This window comes from Taurulus bubalis (assembly GCF_910589615.1).
Source record: "Taurulus bubalis genome assembly, chromosome: 11".
Lineage (NCBI taxonomy): Eukaryota > Metazoa > Chordata > Actinopteri > Perciformes > Cottidae > Taurulus > Taurulus bubalis.
The window spans coordinates 19054180-19073914 of NC_136599.1; the positions used below are offsets into that span (position 1 = coordinate 19054180).

The 19735-nt window shown below is 40.7% G+C and overlaps 1 protein-coding gene across 1 annotated transcript in view; it reads left to right on the forward strand.

Moving 5' to 3' along the window:
- Positions 1-16010, forward strand: part of cacna1db (calcium channel, voltage-dependent, L type, alpha 1D subunit, b) — a gene marked incomplete at both ends in the record, with an annotated part of 76073 nt that extends 60063 nt beyond the window's left edge. The window contains 20 exons of the mRNA XM_079225919.1: positions 318-401; positions 2117-2158; positions 2933-3061; positions 3424-3489; positions 3669-3760; positions 3869-4028; positions 4136-4263; positions 4419-4515; positions 4687-4789; positions 5676-5777; positions 9326-9462; positions 9786-9902; positions 10617-11062; positions 12495-12521; positions 12834-12974; positions 13756-13913; positions 14242-14354; positions 14518-14652; positions 14922-15107; positions 15705-16010. Coding sequence (XP_079082045.1) covers positions 318-401; positions 2117-2158; positions 2933-3061; positions 3424-3489; positions 3669-3760; positions 3869-4028; positions 4136-4263; positions 4419-4515; positions 4687-4789; positions 5676-5777; positions 9326-9462; positions 9786-9902; positions 10617-11062; positions 12495-12521; positions 12834-12974; positions 13756-13913; positions 14242-14354; positions 14518-14652; positions 14922-15107; positions 15705-16010 — 2769 coding nt within the window. The remainder of the gene's footprint in view (positions 1-317; positions 402-2116; positions 2159-2932; positions 3062-3423; positions 3490-3668; positions 3761-3868; positions 4029-4135; positions 4264-4418; positions 4516-4686; positions 4790-5675; positions 5778-9325; positions 9463-9785; positions 9903-10616; positions 11063-12494; positions 12522-12833; positions 12975-13755; positions 13914-14241; positions 14355-14517; positions 14653-14921; positions 15108-15704) is intronic.
- Between the last annotated feature and the right edge of the window lie 3725 nt (positions 16011-19735).

Consider the following 19735-nt stretch of genomic DNA (forward strand, 5'->3'; position numbering starts at 1 on the left):
TACATACCGATTAGATCTTGTTAAATTCAGTTTTAAGTCTATGGTGGCCATTATTTTAAGCCTGCCACTGCATCATTGGGAGTAGAACATTAAGTTTGAAATGGAAGATTAATGACAGATAATCAATTAATCATATAGAATGGCTAAGTTAATACTCTCACAGACTCAGTCAGGAAGGACTTGACAACGTCACTCTTAAATCTAATCACAACTTGTGTTCTCTATCTTTCATAATCCTTATTTTTTTGTACCTTTTCGTTCTTGCTCTCTTGTCTCTCTCTTCTTCTTTTCTGTGTTTTTGTTGCTGGTGCTTGCAGAACTATTTTGCTGATGCATGGAACACGTTTGATGCCTTAATTGTTGTGGGTAGCGTGGTTGACATTGCCATCACTGAGATCAATGTAAGTAGTCATTTATCACACACACACAAGCCTGTCTTACTGCTTACTCTGCAAGAGGGCCTTGCCCCGTCATCAGAGTTGCATTCAAGATCACAATGCTCTTTTTGGCGTAATTACTGCTCTTCACAATTCCGTCATCGGTCATAAAACCACAGTCTGATGATACTGTAAATGATAATGGCGTTTAACAAATGTAATTCAAGTTTATTATGAGAACCCTTTCCATCTTAAATAATTATTGAACTAAACAGAAGTAAATAACAAATGATGAAGGGAGACTTTCACATGTGTTGTGATTTTTATTGGTGCTATAATTGGTCACTCCCCTCTAGTGTAATTAAAAACTACAGGTTGTGAATAGACAATAGGTGGACAGCATTTTAATATTTTTCTCTTGATTATATTGATCAAAAATATATTTCAAGAAAACAAATAAATCTCAACATTAATTGTGTCACAATTGTATTACTTGCTCAATTCATTGATAAAATAACGAGTAAAAAGAGCTTCTAAATTTATTGGGAACTGTTGTGTTTGAATGCAGCTCAGTTATCATTTAAAAAATGTCTGATATGATCATTTTGTCTGTTTTCGCTTGTAACTCCTTTGAATCTGCGGCACTCCTACTTCAAGCCACCCTGTATTCTGGTTCGCAGCTGCTGTTCACACTGACTGGTTGCTTGTTGCTTGTCCATATGAATATGTTGGTTTGTCCGGTCAGTCTCTTGCTTTGAATGAATGTTTGAGGTTAAGAACACACGTACACCATTAATTAACAAAACTCTAGCATATGGTGTAAAATGCAAATAGAAAGCCTGAAGAGAAACAGGTATACATCTGCCAAGAGCATGTCAGCACTGGAATTAGTGCTGTAAAGTTCTGCAACTCAGAAAATACCAGCGTATTTATGTTTTACGTATTGTTTTAAAGGTAACTGCCATCATCTCAGTTTATCCTTTTCCCTCAATTATATCTTTTCCTGCACACATGTAGCCACCATATATTTGTATACTTGAAAGAAACCTTAAATCTCTGAGCTTTCAATCAAAATTAGGAGAACTAATAACCAAAAGCGTGCTGCGTGCTGGTATAATCATTCTTTTTTCTAGAAATGAAAAGGTGCTAGCAAGGGTTGTTAGGATAGTCTGTGGCGGGAGATGGTGACTCTGATGAGCTGCCTTCAGTGGGGCTCTCATTCCACCGCTTGACTGAGATGAACAACCACAGGGTGATGGGACAGCAATGCATCAGGAGGCAACGGGTTATGGTTACGGGCGAATGCCGATGTTTGCAGAGAATGACATCAGGGTCATTCCGAGGTTCCCCCTGGTGTTCATTGGTGATAGGCTGCGTGGTTCAAACACAGATGTCAGCAGTTTCCTTTAGGAAGGCTCCAATGTCAACAGTTAAACTATTTAGTATTTTGGTCCAGAACACATTCTCTTTCAGCACTGAATGCTTGCATCTTCATGTCTGGTGTTAGTGTTGAGAACATGTGGTCAAGCTTTTGCATGACAGGCTTTAAAATGATGATGATGCTGCTCTTGTTCGTGCTATAACTTCTAATGCTGTGTTGTTGTTTATAAGTGAAGGTGCTTACAAGCATTTTAAATTGCATGGTGAATAAATCAAATGCTAACGATGACTCGTGAACATGTTGCTGGTGCACAGCTGGGTTGTGCATCTGGGATTAACCTGAGGCTTTTGGTTTCAAGTCAGCAGACATTCCTGTCGTCAAGGTGATAGTGGAGCCAGGGGTAAGAACATGATTAACGCCCCTCATGGTCACTCAGCATTAAGATATTTCTGTTGTCACGCTGTCGCTCACTGTTGAAAACATTGAACTTATTCAATCATGTGGTGGTTTGTGATTGAACTCTCGATGTTTGTCAAAGTCTTGTTCTGAATCCACCTGGTTTGTTGCATTTTGGCTCCAGTTTCATGGTTAAATCTGACAATTTTGTTTCTGTTGAGACTTGGACCTATCTGAGTGCATGGCATGACACTGACGGACAGATAACACTGTATGGTCTTTTGTCTTGTTTCTTCATTTCAACAGAGCTTGCCCAAGTGTATGCGATCAGATTCCCAACATTATATAGTCAGTGCACTGTTTCTCGTGTTATTGTATTTCAACGTGACAATAAAAAGATCCATTTCAATGTTTGCATCAACTCTGAAAACACAAGTGCACTTTGTCTTTGGACTGCAGATTGTCTGTCGCCTGTTTTTGAATCAGTCATCCAGAGTTAACTGTACTGTGTGTACGTCCTCCGGGTCTGTTGGTCATGGCAGTGTGTGTAACACAGTTACTCTGCATGCACGTTGGTTGTTATCATCGCAGAAATATCACAAGTGAGAAGGCTTCTTACTGATTTTCATCTACTTTAAGGTTGCTTGTAAGACTCACACATGAAGATTGAACAAATGCATGACTTACTGCATGAATGAATGAGCGGCACAGAGCTGTGTACGGATGCTACTGCATCGGTTTTCTCTCCTGATCACTCTCTTCGTCCTCCACACCTCAGAACACGGAGGACAGCGCTCGCATCTCCATCACCTTCTTCCGCCTGTTCAGAGTGATGCGATTGGTCAAACTTCTGAGCAGGGGGGAGGGCATCAGGACTCTGCTGTGGACCTTCATCAAGTCTTTCCAGGTAGGACTGCGACATCCTTCTTGAATCTGTAATGTCATGGACCAATGAGATGAGAGATCACAAGTTAGGTTTAAGGCTCTAACTTTCTCAAACTGGTTGCTGGGTAGTCTGCTCTTAGCCAGTATGACCACAATTCATTTGGTAACATTTTCTGAGATGTAATTATAAGTTTAGGTTTTTTTTATGCTTTTCTGATATAGGTCTGAAGAAACTGTGTATCATACTTAGATTAGAGGACATAGCGGGGCTAGTTGTACAAGATTTAATCAAGATAAGCAGTGGATCTGGTGGTGAAACCGTGTTCTCAAATTAGATTCTGCAGATTCCAGTGTCTCACTCTTTTCTCTCTTCTCCCCACCCAGGCTCTTCCCTACGTTGCACTCCTGATAGCCATGCTGTTCTTCATCTATGCTGTAATTGGGATGCAGGTACGATAACCTGTTTGACACCCTGCATGCAACTTGGTGGTTAGAACCCAGTACAGGTTGGATACATGTTAATGTTGCGAGATACGGCACGGCCTTTGCGAAGGTGTGCACTCTAGTTTGTCTTGAATGTTTGTCCGCATTTAAGAACAGGCTGGCTGATGTTTCTTTTTCTTTTCCAGGTGTTTGGGAAAATAGCCATGGTGGATGGGACTCATATCAACCGCAACAACAACTTTCAAACCTTTCCTCAAGCTGTGCTGATGCTCTTCAGGTGTTTGTGTAGTTTTAATTGTTGGTTCCAAGTTATTAGATGTTGTCACAAATGCATGAGGGAGACCCTCTCATTCTGCTCCTGTGTCAATGTGTCCGGCTCTGTTAGGTGTGCCACAGGCGAGGCCTGGCAGGAGATCATGCTGGCCTGTCTGCCAGGGAAGCTGTGTGATCCAGAGTCGGACTACAACCCCGGAGAGGAGAGAACGTGCGGCAGCGGCTTCGCCATTATCTACTTCATCAGCTTCTACATGCTCTGTGCTTTCCTGGTAACCATGTCACTGTGTGCAGTAGCAGTAATGTTTGAGCACCCATATTCCTGTGTACAAGAAAACATTGCAAACAAAATGAATACAATCGCTTGTCCTGGTTTCAGATCATCAACCTGTTTGTTGCCGTCATCATGGATAACTTTGACTATCTGACCCGTGATTGGTCCATTCTTGGGCCGCATCACCTAGATGAGTTTAAAAGGATCTGGTCCGAATACGACCCTGAAGCCAAGTAAGTAGCCGGTCGCTTCTACTGTACGTTACAGCTGAGGAATATGTGCATCAGTACACATGGGATGGTGATCCGTTACTTATCAGAACCTCAGTGGCAGTGAAGACTGTGCTAAGTGGTAAAATGCCTGATACCTGAACACATCTTGTTTTCAGGGGCCGGATAAAGCACCTTGATGTGGTGACTCTGCTGAGGAGGATCCAGCCTCCGCTGGGCTTCGGCAAGCTCTGCCCTCACAGAGTGGCTTGTAAGGTGGGTTTAGACAACACAACGACTCAGTAACACCGATACAGCGAGAGAGATAAATGTGGTGATTGTCTAGAGTGACACAAATACGTGAAGATCGTTGTTACACCATTAACATGTCGATTCATAGGTTTATCACTTTGGATGAAATCCTTCAAATCTGTACTTCTGTTGCAGCGTCTGGTGGCCATGAACATGCCGCTCAACAGTGATGGGACCGTCATGTTTAATGCCACCTTGTTTGCTCTGGTCCGCACTGCTCTCAAGATTAAGACTGAGGGTGAGTCAACACTTTCAAGCGTTCTGCTTTTTTTGAGCTGTGTTTGGTCATTCTGTACAGTAAAAAAAGAGAGGGATTTACAGTATAAAATATATATTTTGAATCATACGATCATAAGGTGAGAAGATGTAGAACAAGGGATTAAATGGGGCATAGTGTTCTGCATGATGACAGCCCAGAGGAATCACTAGCAGGCTTTAGCCCCATGGCTAGTGATCCCTAAACCAGCAATTACCTTCATCCATGGGACAGTTTTTTCAGTATTGTTCATTGGGCGGCATTTCAAATGTACTTGAAATGTATTGATGCATTGATTGATTTCCTCGTGGGGCTGCAGTATTAAATGGCATGAGGAAATGTATGATTTGCACAAGGATTGTAATTAAGTTGTTATCGACAGATCTTTAAAAAAAATCATAGAAAAGAGTTGATTCAACACTTTTTCCCTCTTCTGAATTATTTACTTTGGGATGCCTCGTGCAAAATCTTTTCAATTAATGTCATGCCAGGCATCTTTGACTTTTAGTATAGTAGTCACCTTTTCACTGAGTGTCTTCCAGTTCAACATTTCGCCACAAGAGGGAGCTACAGGTGTTCAATAAGTATCTCGCCTTCACGACCTACACAGGGCTCCTAACATTTTTTTAATCTCATGTAACTAGTTTACCATAAGGAATTGTGTATTCTTTGTAACTTTAAATGCCAAGTTTTGTGATTGTTGTGTGTATGAGAGAGAAGAGAAATTTAATTATTTAATTATGTATTATTTAATACTTAATACTTTACTTTCAGACAAATACTTTATTGATCAATGACTCATTGCTTTGAACCAAAGTGACCATAATACCTTACAGTTAAGCATTCCATTTTTTCTGTAATTTCCAAGGTAATCTGGAGCAAGCCAATGAGGAGCTCAGAGCTGTGATCAAGAAGATTTGGAAAAGGACAAGCATGAAGCTGCTGGACCAAGTGGTGCCCCCTGCAGGCGGTCAGTGGTCATTACCTACACACGTGGTCAACACTGTTCATTAACAGAGATGTCATTTCTTTGACAGAAACCTCTCTGCCTCCCTCTCTTCTTCTGTGCCGTTCTTTCTCTCCGCTGATTTGAATACACTATGCTTCTCATTTGTATTTTCCAGAGAATTCAATAATGGCAACCTCACACGTACTGAGGTGAGGTGGTGAATGTCCTGGAAGTCCCACAGGAAAGCATTCTATATAAGCGTATTAATAGAAGGAGGAAGGGTGTGAAACAATGGACATGCATTTGAATGCACAGATATTATTCTCTTTATTTGAATTAAAAAAAGGAAGTCAGCGCTATTTACAAACTTTTCCTTTGCTGAATGATGTTCATTGTTCAGCCTCACTACTTATTATTTTTTTACCACTAGAAACTGTGCAGCATTAAAGACAGCCACAAACACAGTTCATGTATAAAACATGTTGTTGTGATTACTGAATCATTCTGGTTCTAGAGACTTAAAGTGATACTGCATCCCAAATCGGTATTTCGGCTATCATGTTAAAGTGACTGGAGGAATTATGTTTTTCCGTTGTTCATTCTCATGAAAGTGATATCTCAGGAAATTTGATATTGTCGGCAAATTTGATACAAACATGCTGACAATAGTTGCCCGCTGAGAATTACAATCTTTCTAAAGCCACATTTTTTAAAGTCTACATAATGGTTATATTTAATACACAAAAGCAAGATTGTGGGAGTCGCATCACACTGAGAAACCATCCATCAGAGACGTTCAGCATCCTGTTTCTGCTGTTCTGAAACAGCGAGGCCCACTCGCTAACCAAAACCAAGATAGTGCAGCACTTTGCCCTCATTTCAGAGAAACTCTTATCGCTGTCAGCCAGTCGCAGTTCAACTGCAGACTCTGTCATAATTCTACAGTTTTGTTTATCATTAATCTTGTTGTCTCTGTTTCTGTGTTTTCACTTCCTGTCTATACAAGTCAGATTTGCAAAAACCTTGACAGCGAGGTGCACTGTGCTCTTCCTTTATGAACAACTTTTATTTGCATGCATCAGCTCCCAATGGGCGAGCACAATGTGAAAAAATATTGAAATAAGACTCTTTAATCCATCGCTCATATGCAGTCACATCAGCATTAGTTTGAAAAGCTATAAATACACAATAGTTGCATTAGTTACAAGTATGCCCCGAAATAAATACCCAACTTATTTTGCTCAATCAACTAACTTTCGGTCTTATTTGAACCGAAAACCATCCAGCTTCTTTATGGGACAGTTTCTGCCCATAAAGGTGATGTGGTGGTGTGTGGAAGTTGCTTTGAACACAATTCATTCTTTAAAGTAGAGTGCTGATGATAAGCACACCTGAGTCCAGCATGCAGGTTCCTCTGCTTGAGTTCATGTTCATGTGTTCTTACTTTGCTTACAATGCTTCAGCTTTCAAGCGTGATTCAGCTGCATGTCTTTGTGTGTGTTCGTTTGCTAACCTCTCTTCTCTCTGCTGAGCCTTTTCTGCCACGCCCGTCTCCTCCACAGCTTCCTCTGCTTTCAGTAGAGTGCTCTGTCAGTCGCTGGCCTTCTTCTCTTCTCTTCTCTTTCTGCCATCCTAACTGTCTGGGGCAGTTCTGTTTTAGTCCGGTGGCATGAAACTACTGATACCTCTTCCTTAATAACGTCATCAGGCTCTGCCCAGGAAGAGAACCTGCACGTGGGCACAAGATGTATGTAGATTGATCCTAGATCAATTGTTCCCAGATAGATTGATCCTCCCACACCAGGGGTGATAGACTATGAAGAAAGGTTACATCTTACCACCTCGTTAGACACATTCCTAAAAATCACTTGGATTAACTCAGCTATTTTCTTTGAAGAGAAAATATGTCAAAACAATGCATATCACATAAATCAGAAAAATCCAAACTGAAGTGTTTTATAAAAATTATTAATTATGAATAATCGGCCCACACGTTCATGCACATCTGAAATTCTGGATAAGAGCTTCAGAGAACCTTGAATATGCTTTTTATTCACAGGTTTTCTTTCTGAGCACAGCCTTTCACAGTTTCTCCCTGGCTGTGTCGGGTGACGTAGAGAAATGTGTCATCTGCTTTAAGATGGATCATCAAATCAGGATGAATGCTGCTTCCATCTTAAAGCATCCGTCCTACAGGCATTTGTCACCTTTACTCGATTCCTCTCAAGGCTCTAAAGGGTCTAGGAAAGGTGATGAGGATGAAAAAGAAGAAAAGTAAACACCCACATTTCCTACGCACCAGAGTTCAGCTTTTTTTAAATGATCTTTTAGTCTTTCTCCCCATTCTGCTTTCGCAACCTTATCTGAGTGAATCAGACCCACGCTTGATTAGCCTCCCTGCATGGCGGATAGTGTGTTTAGGCACAGCTTCCATCTGGCTCAATGTTGTTTCTGTGTTCGCCTCGAGAGGGGTGCTATAGATGTAAACCTGGCTGTTTCTTTTTTGCTGCCTTTTTGCACGTGCTTCTTGCTACAGACCATTGTTTTCTGGGGTTTAGAGGTATAAAACACGTCTGCTCGTCCGTATCTGAAGTGGTGGATGAATGTAGTAAATACTTCAGTCGCCATAATGATGGAGTGCTGGTATATGTGGTAGTAACTGGTTAGACTTATACACAATGCAGTCATTAACGACCGTATTGTAAACTCATCACCAGGTAAAGTCAGATTTTGGTACGTTAAGAATTCAACGTGCTGCATTGGCTTGCATGAGCAATCGTGAATGCATGTGTGGGATTTGTTCCGAGTAAGAGAGGGGTGTTTCGTAACCACATGCACGTTGTCATAGATCGCAGCTGCAGCCATAGATGTTATCTGCTGTCAGGTTAAAACCTGCTGCAGACATTTGCGTGAGAATGATATGTTTTCAGAGATTATCACAAATTCATCAGAGCGCCAACACCAACTTCACCACCAGTTATGATATTTAAACAGTGCCAAGAATAATGTCGAGCTACACGGTTGATTAAGTTTGAAAGAAATGTGAATTTAACAGTGCTTTGCTTTGTATTGACAAACAGTATTACGTACAGACAAACTATAAAGGCCACAGTTTGATGTGCCTCTGAAGAAACGTGTGTGTGTGTGTTTGTGTCTGTGTGTGTCTGTGTGTGTCCTCTTGACAGTGTTTTCTCAACTGGACGGTTATTATAATGCTCATGCAGCAAGTTATATATCATATTATTAGTATTCTTTGATTTTGATTGTTCCTGAAGTTCTTTGTTTCATTGTATTATCTCATATTATCTTTTCATACAGCCCTCTGCAGCGGAGGTGCTTCATTGTTCTGGTATAATACTGTTAATGGAATTAAGTTTGGATACTTTTAACGCAATTTGGCTTTGCTGCCTAGATGTATTTCTTGTCTCTGATGGTGAGATAGTGGTGGGGGAAATTTCTATTGAGGGATTTTATTTTTTAAATGTCAATGGATACAAACAGTGTTGAGGCATTTCAGTATTTTTGGTGTTGATCTGGGAGGCTTTGGTGTGTCTGGTCTGCTCACTCAGATGACGAGGTAACAGTGGGGAAGTTCTATGCCACCTTCCTGATACAGGACTACTTCAGGAAGTTCAAGAGGCGCAAAGAGCAAGGTCTTGTAGGAAGGCGCTCGTGGGAGATGCTGAACACAACCATGGCTCTGCAGGTGAGTGAAGTACAATGCATCATCCAAAGTAACCGGGACAAGTAAAACTATCTGCATGGTGGATACCGCAGTAAGTGAGACGATGTTTGGCTGAAGTGAGCCTTTAAAAGTAACTATGCTTGTCTTACTTTTATGCTTCACACAGCTCAAAACATATGAGATTTGCTCTGTCTGCCTTTCAAACTATATGTTATCAGCTTTTATGAATTACTCTGTTATCACTGTTATGGATCTGTAAAGGTCTGGGCAGGGTCATGCTGGCACCTGAAAAAACTGGAAGGCAGCAGCTGGCAGGTTTGATTTCATAGCTGATCTCTTTGCAGGCCGGCCTGCGCACGCTGCATGACATTGGACCAGAGATCCGTCGAGCCATATCATGTGACCTGCAAGAGGCGGGGCTAGTAGATGCTATTGGAGAGGAAGAAGAGGAAATCTACAGGGTAAACATCCTTTAAGATCCCTTTCTGACAGCCTTTTCTTTTGTTATTGGGTTACATACAAGTCATACAGACATACAAGTCTGAAGAAGAGCATTAACTCAAAGGGTTTAAAAAAAGACACATTTCCTAAATAAAGCCAATTAAAAACAGACCAATTTATTTTTTTTCAAATTCCACATTTCAAAGAGGTATCTGGTGATATCATTTATCCCTTTATCCCTTTAACTCTAAGATGTAGATGTCCCAGGAAGCCAATTATATGGGCTCTCAGATGACTGTTTACAACAGGGGTGGGCAATTAATTTTCCCAGGGGGCCACATGGGAAATTTGGACCGTTGTGGAGGGCCAAACCAATTCTGAACTTAATTCAATTAACTCAATATTAATGTTATTACTTTATTAAAAAACTGTAAATTATATGGTTTTGAGCTGCTACTAGTAAGAATACATGTTACAATAGTAACATTAGTCCAATAAGTCACTTAAGGATGTGCTAATAAATTACATGAGAGGGAGCTACAGTGTGCGGCCCTTTATTTATGTTTATGTTGCTGTTACATCTGACATATTACACCATATTTTGTAATTATTTACACCTATTTATCATATGGATCTTAGCTCACCACAAATATATTGTTCGGGCTCTGATGTTCAGTATGAAAAACTTAAGTAAAATCTCTCAGTCCTCATCGGTTTCTCTTGTCTCTCTGCAGCGTAACGGCGGCCTTTTTGGGAACCATGTCAGTGCTGATCAGCAAGGCTGCTTTCACCCGACCACGGTCACCCAACGGCCGCTACAGGTCCTGCCCTTCTCCTGCAGCAGCTCAGCTGAACCCATCCAAACAGGCCGGAGAGCCAGCGACGCCGACAGAGGAGAGGAAGTAGAGATGAACTCCTCGCCCATCCAGTACAACCATCATTATCACACCCCACATCCGTATAATTATCCTCACTGCGTTTCCACTTGCCATCAATCGCCAATTCCCTCCAATGCCAACCTCAACAATGCCAATGTGCCCTCACTTCCCTCCGTGACCAACGGGAAACAGCAGAAGTGCTTGTTAAGCGGAGACCGTCCATCCTCCACCAAAAAGGGACCATCAGCGTCCACTTACAGCAAAGGAGTACACGACAAGCTTTGGAAGTCACACTCCTCGAGGTCAGTGAAAAAAGGATTCACACAACGTTTTTCACACATGCAGTAGCACTCAGTAACATCTCATATGATAGTTACAGATGTATTATCCATTTTTTCGATGCTCACATTTTGTACATGATCGAGAACTGACATCCAATTTCATTGAGCAGTTTGAGCCGAGCCATGTTGATACACTGCTCAGTGGGGCTGGATGCCGATTTAATACGATTGAAGAATTGTCCCAGATCTTAGAACAATGAAAGACAAAAGGCATGTTCGATAGAAACCCATCCGGACACTTCCCCTGAGCCTCCTGTTCAGCATAACCAGGTATCATTGCTCCATGTCGAGCCCTGTTCGTCCCCCTCACACATACAAAGCTCCTCCGACTCAGCTGTGTTGGAGACACATTTCTCTCAGGTCATATTCTGTGTCCGGTTCAGATGAGTTTTATTCACTGCGCAGTGGAGACAGAAGTTTGCAACAAAGCTGTAGACTTCTCTCCGCCAGAGAGAGAGTTGTGGCTATGATTATACACATGGTTACAGGTAAACACAGTTAAACAAAAGGGGTCTGTGAACCCAACTCACAAGTCTGTCTGAATGGATTTGCATCTGCTCAATACAGGTCTGTGTCACAAAGCCAAAAGGTGATGTAATTAGTTAGGGTGTGACCTCATACACTGGGCTCTCTTTACGCTACTTCAAAAGGAGATCTGTTCGTCAATGTAGAATATTTGATCTCAACACACAGGTCATTGTGACACAGGAATGGCAGAAATACACATAGGCAAAATAAAACAGAAAAAAGGTTCATGGGTTTCATTTCCTATCCCAAAGGTTGCAGTGAGTCATGCTTCAATTTAGACAGTAGTGATGAATGCATGATCACAACAAATAGCTTTTGTATGAAAGTATCACCTAATACCCCCCCCCCCCCCCCCCCCCCCCCCCCCCCCCCCCCCCCCCCCAACTCCTGACAGTGTATACCCATATATGCAAGTGTTATTGTACAGGACTATACATAGTATAACTGCTAGCAAGCAGATATGAGCTCATCAAAAATTGTTTATTGAAGTACTTACTACCTAAATTGACAGAATAATTATACAACAGACACCCCTGGCGGCTTGTCTTTGGATTTATTTTTTGTCCTATTTCACCCCCAGCTGAAAGGTGCTTATCCTATCATAACTAGAGTTTTGGGCTCTAAAATTTTACTTAACGTATTAGTATATAACATATACTCATATTTAGATTACAGTATTTTCACCTATATGTATTAGTAGTGAAACCATTCACATAATATTCAACCTGTACAAAAAAACTACTTTTAAAAGCGCCTATATTTGTGTCCTCTTGTCATTGCATGCCACCTCTTCACTTTCCTTCCCTGATCTCCTGTTGCAAATATTCCTGTCTGTCAGACTGCACACTTCCTCTCCTCGGAGCAGGGCACGCTACTATGAGGCCTACATTAGGTATGTGCACGATGTTACCGTCGTTTCTCAATACCCTTTTTTTTTTGGGGTGGAGGGTATGTCACAAAAACAATCTGTGGAAGCTTCTTACTTGCAAACAAAGAGAGTGTCGGTTTCAAAGCATTGGATTATGAATGAGTACTGTGGGGAAATTATGTTTCAGTAAAGTTGTTTTCACAGTATTAGTGTGCCAATGTTCTGCATAAAACCTCAAACTACGAATAACGAAAAACCTTCGGGACATGTAATTCCTACATATGTATAATTGTCAAATTTGCAGTAATAAGGTTCTCTTTGGCGTTACGATGCAAGGTCAGAAAGCGGCGGTGGGCTTTACTCCACTATTCGCCGAGAGGAGCCGGGGGCTGGAGACAGCGATGACGAGCGAGGGTCGGGAGAGTACTTCAGCGGGGAGGAGTTTCAAGAAGACGACATCATGCTCACGAAGGACAGGTACGAGGATGGCAACAGCAGCTGTCGGACTGACATGATGTGAGGAAACACTGATTTCAGCTGATCAGGAAGAAGCCTGAGCACTAGTTCCCAACCACATAATACAGACATATTAAGTTGGGAAAAACAAGTCTCACAAGTACCTTCACAGTGAAAAAAACAAAAAAAACACCGTAATCCGAAAAGTTAAAACAGCTAAGAAGTGTTTAAAGACCTGGGACCATATTCACAATCAGTTTCTGGGATTGCTGTCCAGTCTATAAGTGGTGACATTGCTTGGCATGTAAATCTATAAACCAGCAAGACACTGTTGCATTTTTCCAGCTGCTTGGTGTTGTGATCACTTTAATTTCTGGCGTTATTGTGTGGGTCGGAGATGTGAGCACATCTGAGACAACAACAACAACAACAAGCATTCTCCCTGCAGGATCTAATCTGTAGAGTTTTATTGACTCTGTGTTTGGAGAATATTTCTCCTTCCGCTTTGTCTTTCCACCATTTTCTCCTCTGCTTAGAAAACTCTGAAGCCTTTAAACACACACACACACACACACAGACACACACACACACACACACACACACACACACACACACACACACACACACACACACACACACACACACACACACACTGTAACAATGAAGTCATTTGCTTCCTGTTCCCCCCCACAAATTCCCCCTCCAAATATTTGTATTAATTATATAAGAGTTAAATTTTTTTGGCAGAATTATTTTGGCTCCATCACTGAACTAAAGCTAAAACATTATATTTGTTTCACAGGTTGCCCAACAAGGATCACCATGATGCAGAAGGAGACTGTGACCTTGGGGTTTCCAGGGGCGACCGCCAGTCTGACGGTTACTATGACGATGACCAACAGCCGATCTGCCAAGTTGGCAGGCGGTCATCCCGGAGGTGGCTGCTACCCTCACCCCAAGGTGATGCTCAGCAAACTGCCGTTCAGTATTTGTGTTTGAGATTCCTTTACACCACCAGGTTGAATGTACAACAACAACTTTATATGTTATCCTTTGGGAATGTTGACTCAATTATAAAGATGTATTGCACCAAGTTGTGTTCCCGTCATTCGGATTCAGTTCATTGTATTACATACGTGTAAGGAAGAGGTAAATTAGATTAGTATCTGTTATTACACGCATTGAATGAATGTGCGTGAAATTAGCTTTTCTTGTGTTTCGTTCCTCTTTGTTGTGGGATAATATAATATAATAGTGATAATTTGTTGGTTCTCGTTTGTTTTCTTAGCTTCCAACAGACCGACATTCAGCTTTGAGTGTCTTCGCAGAAGAAGTAGTCAGGATGAGGCCCCTCCCTCTCCATCCTGCACAGCTCTTCCATTACACCTGGTGCAGCAACAGGTACACGCCCCTTTTTCTGTTGGTCAATATTGTGACAAAATAATAAACCGTATTGTCACAAAATGCATGTCGTTACAAAGGGAAGCAGAGCACTTTTAAGAGACCCGTTTTGTCTTTACTCCCCAAACCCAAACATGTCGGGTGCAATTGGATTGACCCTCAGGTGATGGCGGTGGCCGGTATCGATGCGAGCAGAATTCACCGCCTGTCTCCGACGCGGTCGCTTCGCTCCTGGGTCACGCCTCCTGCCTCACCCATCAGCCGCGGCTGCTCGCCCTGCTACACACCTCTCATACAGGTCTGTTCCCTGCGTGGTCAGAGACGTGTGAAGATACACCTGATCATTTCGTTAATGGAAAGACTGGTTCAGTAATATATCATTAAAAAAGAAAAGAAAGACATAAGGGACACAGAAGTATAAACGGTTTATTACAATCTGTCTTTATTTCTCACATTTTTCTGCGTTTACTATTGATGGTCGCATCAAGCCTTCGATGGCTGACATCAATTAAACCAATCTGATCTGTGTGTGTGTGTGTGTGTGTATGTGTGTGTGTGTGTACCCAGGTGGATTGGCGTAGCCCCGGCAGCGTCAGCAGCATCCCCGGAGCAGTGAAGAGGAGTTCTTGGTACACAGACGGCCATGACGGTCCTCCCGGCCTCAGCCGCTCTCCGTCTCACCTGCAGTTACCTGCAGACTGCTGCTCACACATTCTGCAGAAGAGAGGCAGCGCCAACAGCGTGGTGGAGGCTGTGAGTACAACACATTTACAACTTTGACCACTATGATGGGATTTCATTGATATGTCTGAGGAGGTATGATAGTTGCAAGACGGACATGAAATCCCTGTCATTCTAGTAATTGTGTATTTCTTTGTTAATATCAAATACGCTCTCCATAATTGTTTTTGATTGATTGTTTCATCTGTGAGATGTCAAAAATAATGACCAATGCCCGGATGCAAAAATACACATTTATTTTATGCAGGCAAAAATAAAAACTATTAATTTAGTATTAACTTCAAGACGATATCAAACCAGAGAGCAACAAGGTATAATCTTAGTCTTTGTGAAGCTGAAGCTGAAAACTGAAAGTCCTGTCACCTCGTCAACAAACGGACCATCTGAGCTTCATAGGTTGTTTCAATTAAAGTATTTCTACATGTTCCTGAGACCCCCAATGAGGACCCTTGGTGAAAACCATCTCACTCAAGAGCACACACACTTGCACACAAAATCCAGATGTTCCTGAGTTGACCGCCAGAATCTGACATTTAGCTGAATTTGAATCTGGATCTATAAAAAAGCAGCCCATCTCTTCAGCGTTGGTTATGTTTCATTGGTCCTCAGGTGTTGATCTCTGAGGGTCTGGGGAAATACGCCATGGACCCCAAGTTTGTGACAGCGACCAAACACGAAATCGCAGACGCCTGCGAGATGACCATCGATGAGATGGAGAGTGCCGCCAGCAACCTGCTGAACGGGAGTCTGGATAATTGCAACTCTGGGGGAACGGGGAGCGTCAGCTCGGACCCGCTGGCCACCGCGCATGTTAGAGACCGCAGTATCCATGACTACAGTGACGAAGAGCCGTACGTGGCTCTGAAATGCGAGGAGGACCTAACAGATGAGATCATATGCATCACGTCGCTATAGCAGCGGCTCACACAGGATTATTTAGGTTTTTTCAATTGAATTTCTACTTCTATTCCACAGTGAGGGGAGGTCTCTGTTCAGGAATAGCAATAGACAGAACATGGAGGGATAAGAGAACAAAGTGCCTTGTTTTCTCTTTCTGTGCAGAATGGGAATGTAGGAGACATGAGGAAAACAGATGTGAAAGAGCTGAGAGAAGTTCAGCAAATATTTAGACCAGAGGGAATCAATCTACTCGCCAGCCTGCCTGTGGTTTTGCAGGAGTTCAGGATCCTCTCCAAAGGGTTCCTTATATTTCCTTTGTTGTCAACAGAATAACCTGTCAGCCTCGCAAAGCCAGCCAGAGCTCGTCACATTCATTTCTACAACAGCATCCATTGAGGATCAAGTCCAGCTACTGAATGCCGGACAAATTAGTGAAATACTGAGAGATGATAGTAATGATGGTATGTGGTCTGCACTTGGTTATTTATTTTTTAATTATTTTTATAATTTAGACTCTGTACTATAGCACATGGAATTTAAATTAAACAAAACCCTTGATGGCTTTAAATGAGGGTGTTTGCATCCATAAAAGACCCCGTCTTTCTTCTGCTTCTCCGACTAAAATTGTGGGACTTGATTCAAACAAGGCCATGACTCAAACATAGTTCACTCCACGTGAAGAGACAATTAAACTGAATCAGTCACCGTTCTAAACACACCCATGTGTGGAAGAGCAAGGCTGGCTTTGCAAAGCTGCATTTGTCGTGCTGCAAAATGTCTTTTGGTTATCCGATGATTCCAAGATTCCCTGTATTCAGTTGGACCTTTATGTCATGTATATACGTATAATGTGTGATTTTAATCTTTAGTGATCATGATAACAGATGCTGGTTATTAACATTACAATATGGCCTCCATGCTGCAACTCAAATAACAAAAAAAGGTGATAAATATATATGTATATGTCTACATATATATTTCAGTAGGTTGCTGGTTGGTACTTGACTTGAAAAGGAAATCACATATCACTGAAAAAAGACTTTGTCCTCAGGCATATCCTTCTGTCTCACATGCACACTGATAAGAGAAACGTACCATCCCCCTTTACAACAACAACGGAGACTAAATACAGCCATTTTACTAACACAGTCACTTTAAAGCACCCTGAACATAAAGGAAGATTTAGGATGAACGTTCCATGTTGCACTTGTTTGCATAGTGTCCCTTCACTTTGATCAAAGCCCCTTGAAGACTGTGAGGAGAAACCATTTCATTGTTACCAACGCCCCAAGAATATGCAATGTCTCACTTTTCTCAGACCTGCTTGAAACTATTTGAACGCGAGTGAAGTTATGAAAATAAGACAAACTGCCTGAGAACATGACTGGAATACAGCTGTAATTTATGATGCTGCAGCAGAAAGTAATCAGTCTGACATCATTCTGTCGTCATGTGTGGCTCGGCTTTTTAAACAGCTCCGCTTCCGGGCCATTTCCCTTCCTGTGAACCCCACATCACATTTGGTTTAACCTACGAAGCAGCATTTCAACTTAGTGGAATTCCTCGTCAGGCGTCTGAGGGCTTGTTTTATGATGAGTCAGATTAAAACAAAGATCTCCAACACAAAAGGGTCCGACTGTCGACATATTGTATATTTAAAAAGCTGCAACAGACAGGGAGACTTTCATGACTATATATTAATTCCCTATATTTGTGTTTTTGGAATGAAATGATGTTGCCTTTTATTTATTTATTATTTATTTTAGGATTTTGTTTTGTTTCAAAACTAGTGCGTGTACAAGATGTCCAGATGTGTACAAGATGTGTTTCTCTACCACTGCCAACTGTAATAACAACTATTACAAACCAACACTGGGTCGTGGCGGGGCAATCTTTTTTTTGTCTGGGCAATGAGCTTGATCTGTGCAATCAAAGGGCTTGTTCCAATATTAAAACCAAAACAAGGAATCATTAAGTGCATTTACACGCACATCAATATTCAATATTTTTTCCAGATTCGCCATTTGTCTCTTTTTGTAAGTTGCTGTCGAAGAGCACACTGTTCCCTGTGAACACTAATGACAAAAGGTTGATGCCAATATTGAAAAGTTTTTTTTTTTGCATAGACTTAATAGTGAATATATAGGTTAATTTGACCCCAGCTGGTGTCTGAAACGCTTCGTATGTACCGTGAATGCACTCATTAATTCTTCATATATATATATATATATATATATATATATATATATATATGTATATATATATATATATATATATATATATATATATATATATATATATATACATATATATATATATATGTATATATATATATATATATATATATATATATATATATATATATATATATACATACACACACATACAGATTTTAGTGGCCAATATTAGCTGATAAAAAAGACTTCTAATTTGGATGAATTTGCACAAAATAAAAATAAATAAAAATATATATATTTAAAAATGCAATCATGTGAAACATTCAATAAATGGCAGCTGTAATTGATCGTGATCTAAATTCTGAGTTCTGATAAGGGATCTGAGACTCAAGTCACCTCAGTGTTTCAATAAAACAGAATGCCACAATTACCTCTTTCAAATCACTATATTACGGTTTTGGATTCTACAGACTTTTTCAAAAACATTTTAGAGTAATTAAGAAGACATATGACACACACGCTGGAAGCAGAAATGTGTAGATTTGCTGCATATACTGTACATGTGAAACACATTTCTGAGGAGCCAATACAGCACCCTGGAGAACGTAGAGCTGCAGTGGATTGTGATGGTTTCTCTGATGGGAGAAACATTCAAATTACTACATCAAACACAAATTGAAGAGGAAATTCGTCATTCAGTGTTTATTTATTGATCTAAGTTTAAAAACGTCAAAAAAAATCTGTACAGTCCAGTTTATTTTGGGTCAATACAATCAACTAGTACAAATAATCATCTGCTGCTTCTTCACAGCACAAGTATCCAAACGCATCAACATTTAGACTTTTATCTAAAGAAGCACAGTGACAAAAACAACTGACAGCTTTATTTTTTTGTACTGGTCCCCTGCTTAACAGATGTCTATGAAATGATAACAATGTATACAATCTGTATAGTGTTTGTAAAAAGTGAAGATTTCTGCTTTCTATCCATTTGTTGTATGGAAATCAAAACAATATAACTCTATCTACTCTGTAGCACAAGTACTCGTACCTTATAGATTTTGTACCAATGGAAAACAAAAACCCTGTTTTGTACATTTGAATTCTTGACAATGAACCTGCTGAGAATTTTTGTAAGGATCACTGAATAAAGTCACAAGGACAAAGTCAGCACAGCTTCTCGTGTTTGTTTACAACTAACAGAGGAGAATAAAAGACATTAAGGCTATAAGAACTTTCACAATCATTTTCTCTTTACAATCAAAGTGTTACTCCTTCATTAGAACAAAAATTATTTAAACATTCATGTAATATAGCACAATGCTCCATACAATGTAAACAATCACTGTCACTGTAATGAAAATACTTAATAGATTAGTGCAAAGCTTAATAAGACACGATTTTAATTCATTCAAGTACTTGCCCATATTAGTGTTGATAATAAGTGGGATAATCTGATCAGTTATAAACAATACTTCTCTGTAAACATCCACGATACATTAAGAATGTATAAACACAAGAGACACTGACAGCTCTTTTGTACGTATACTTTACATTAAGACT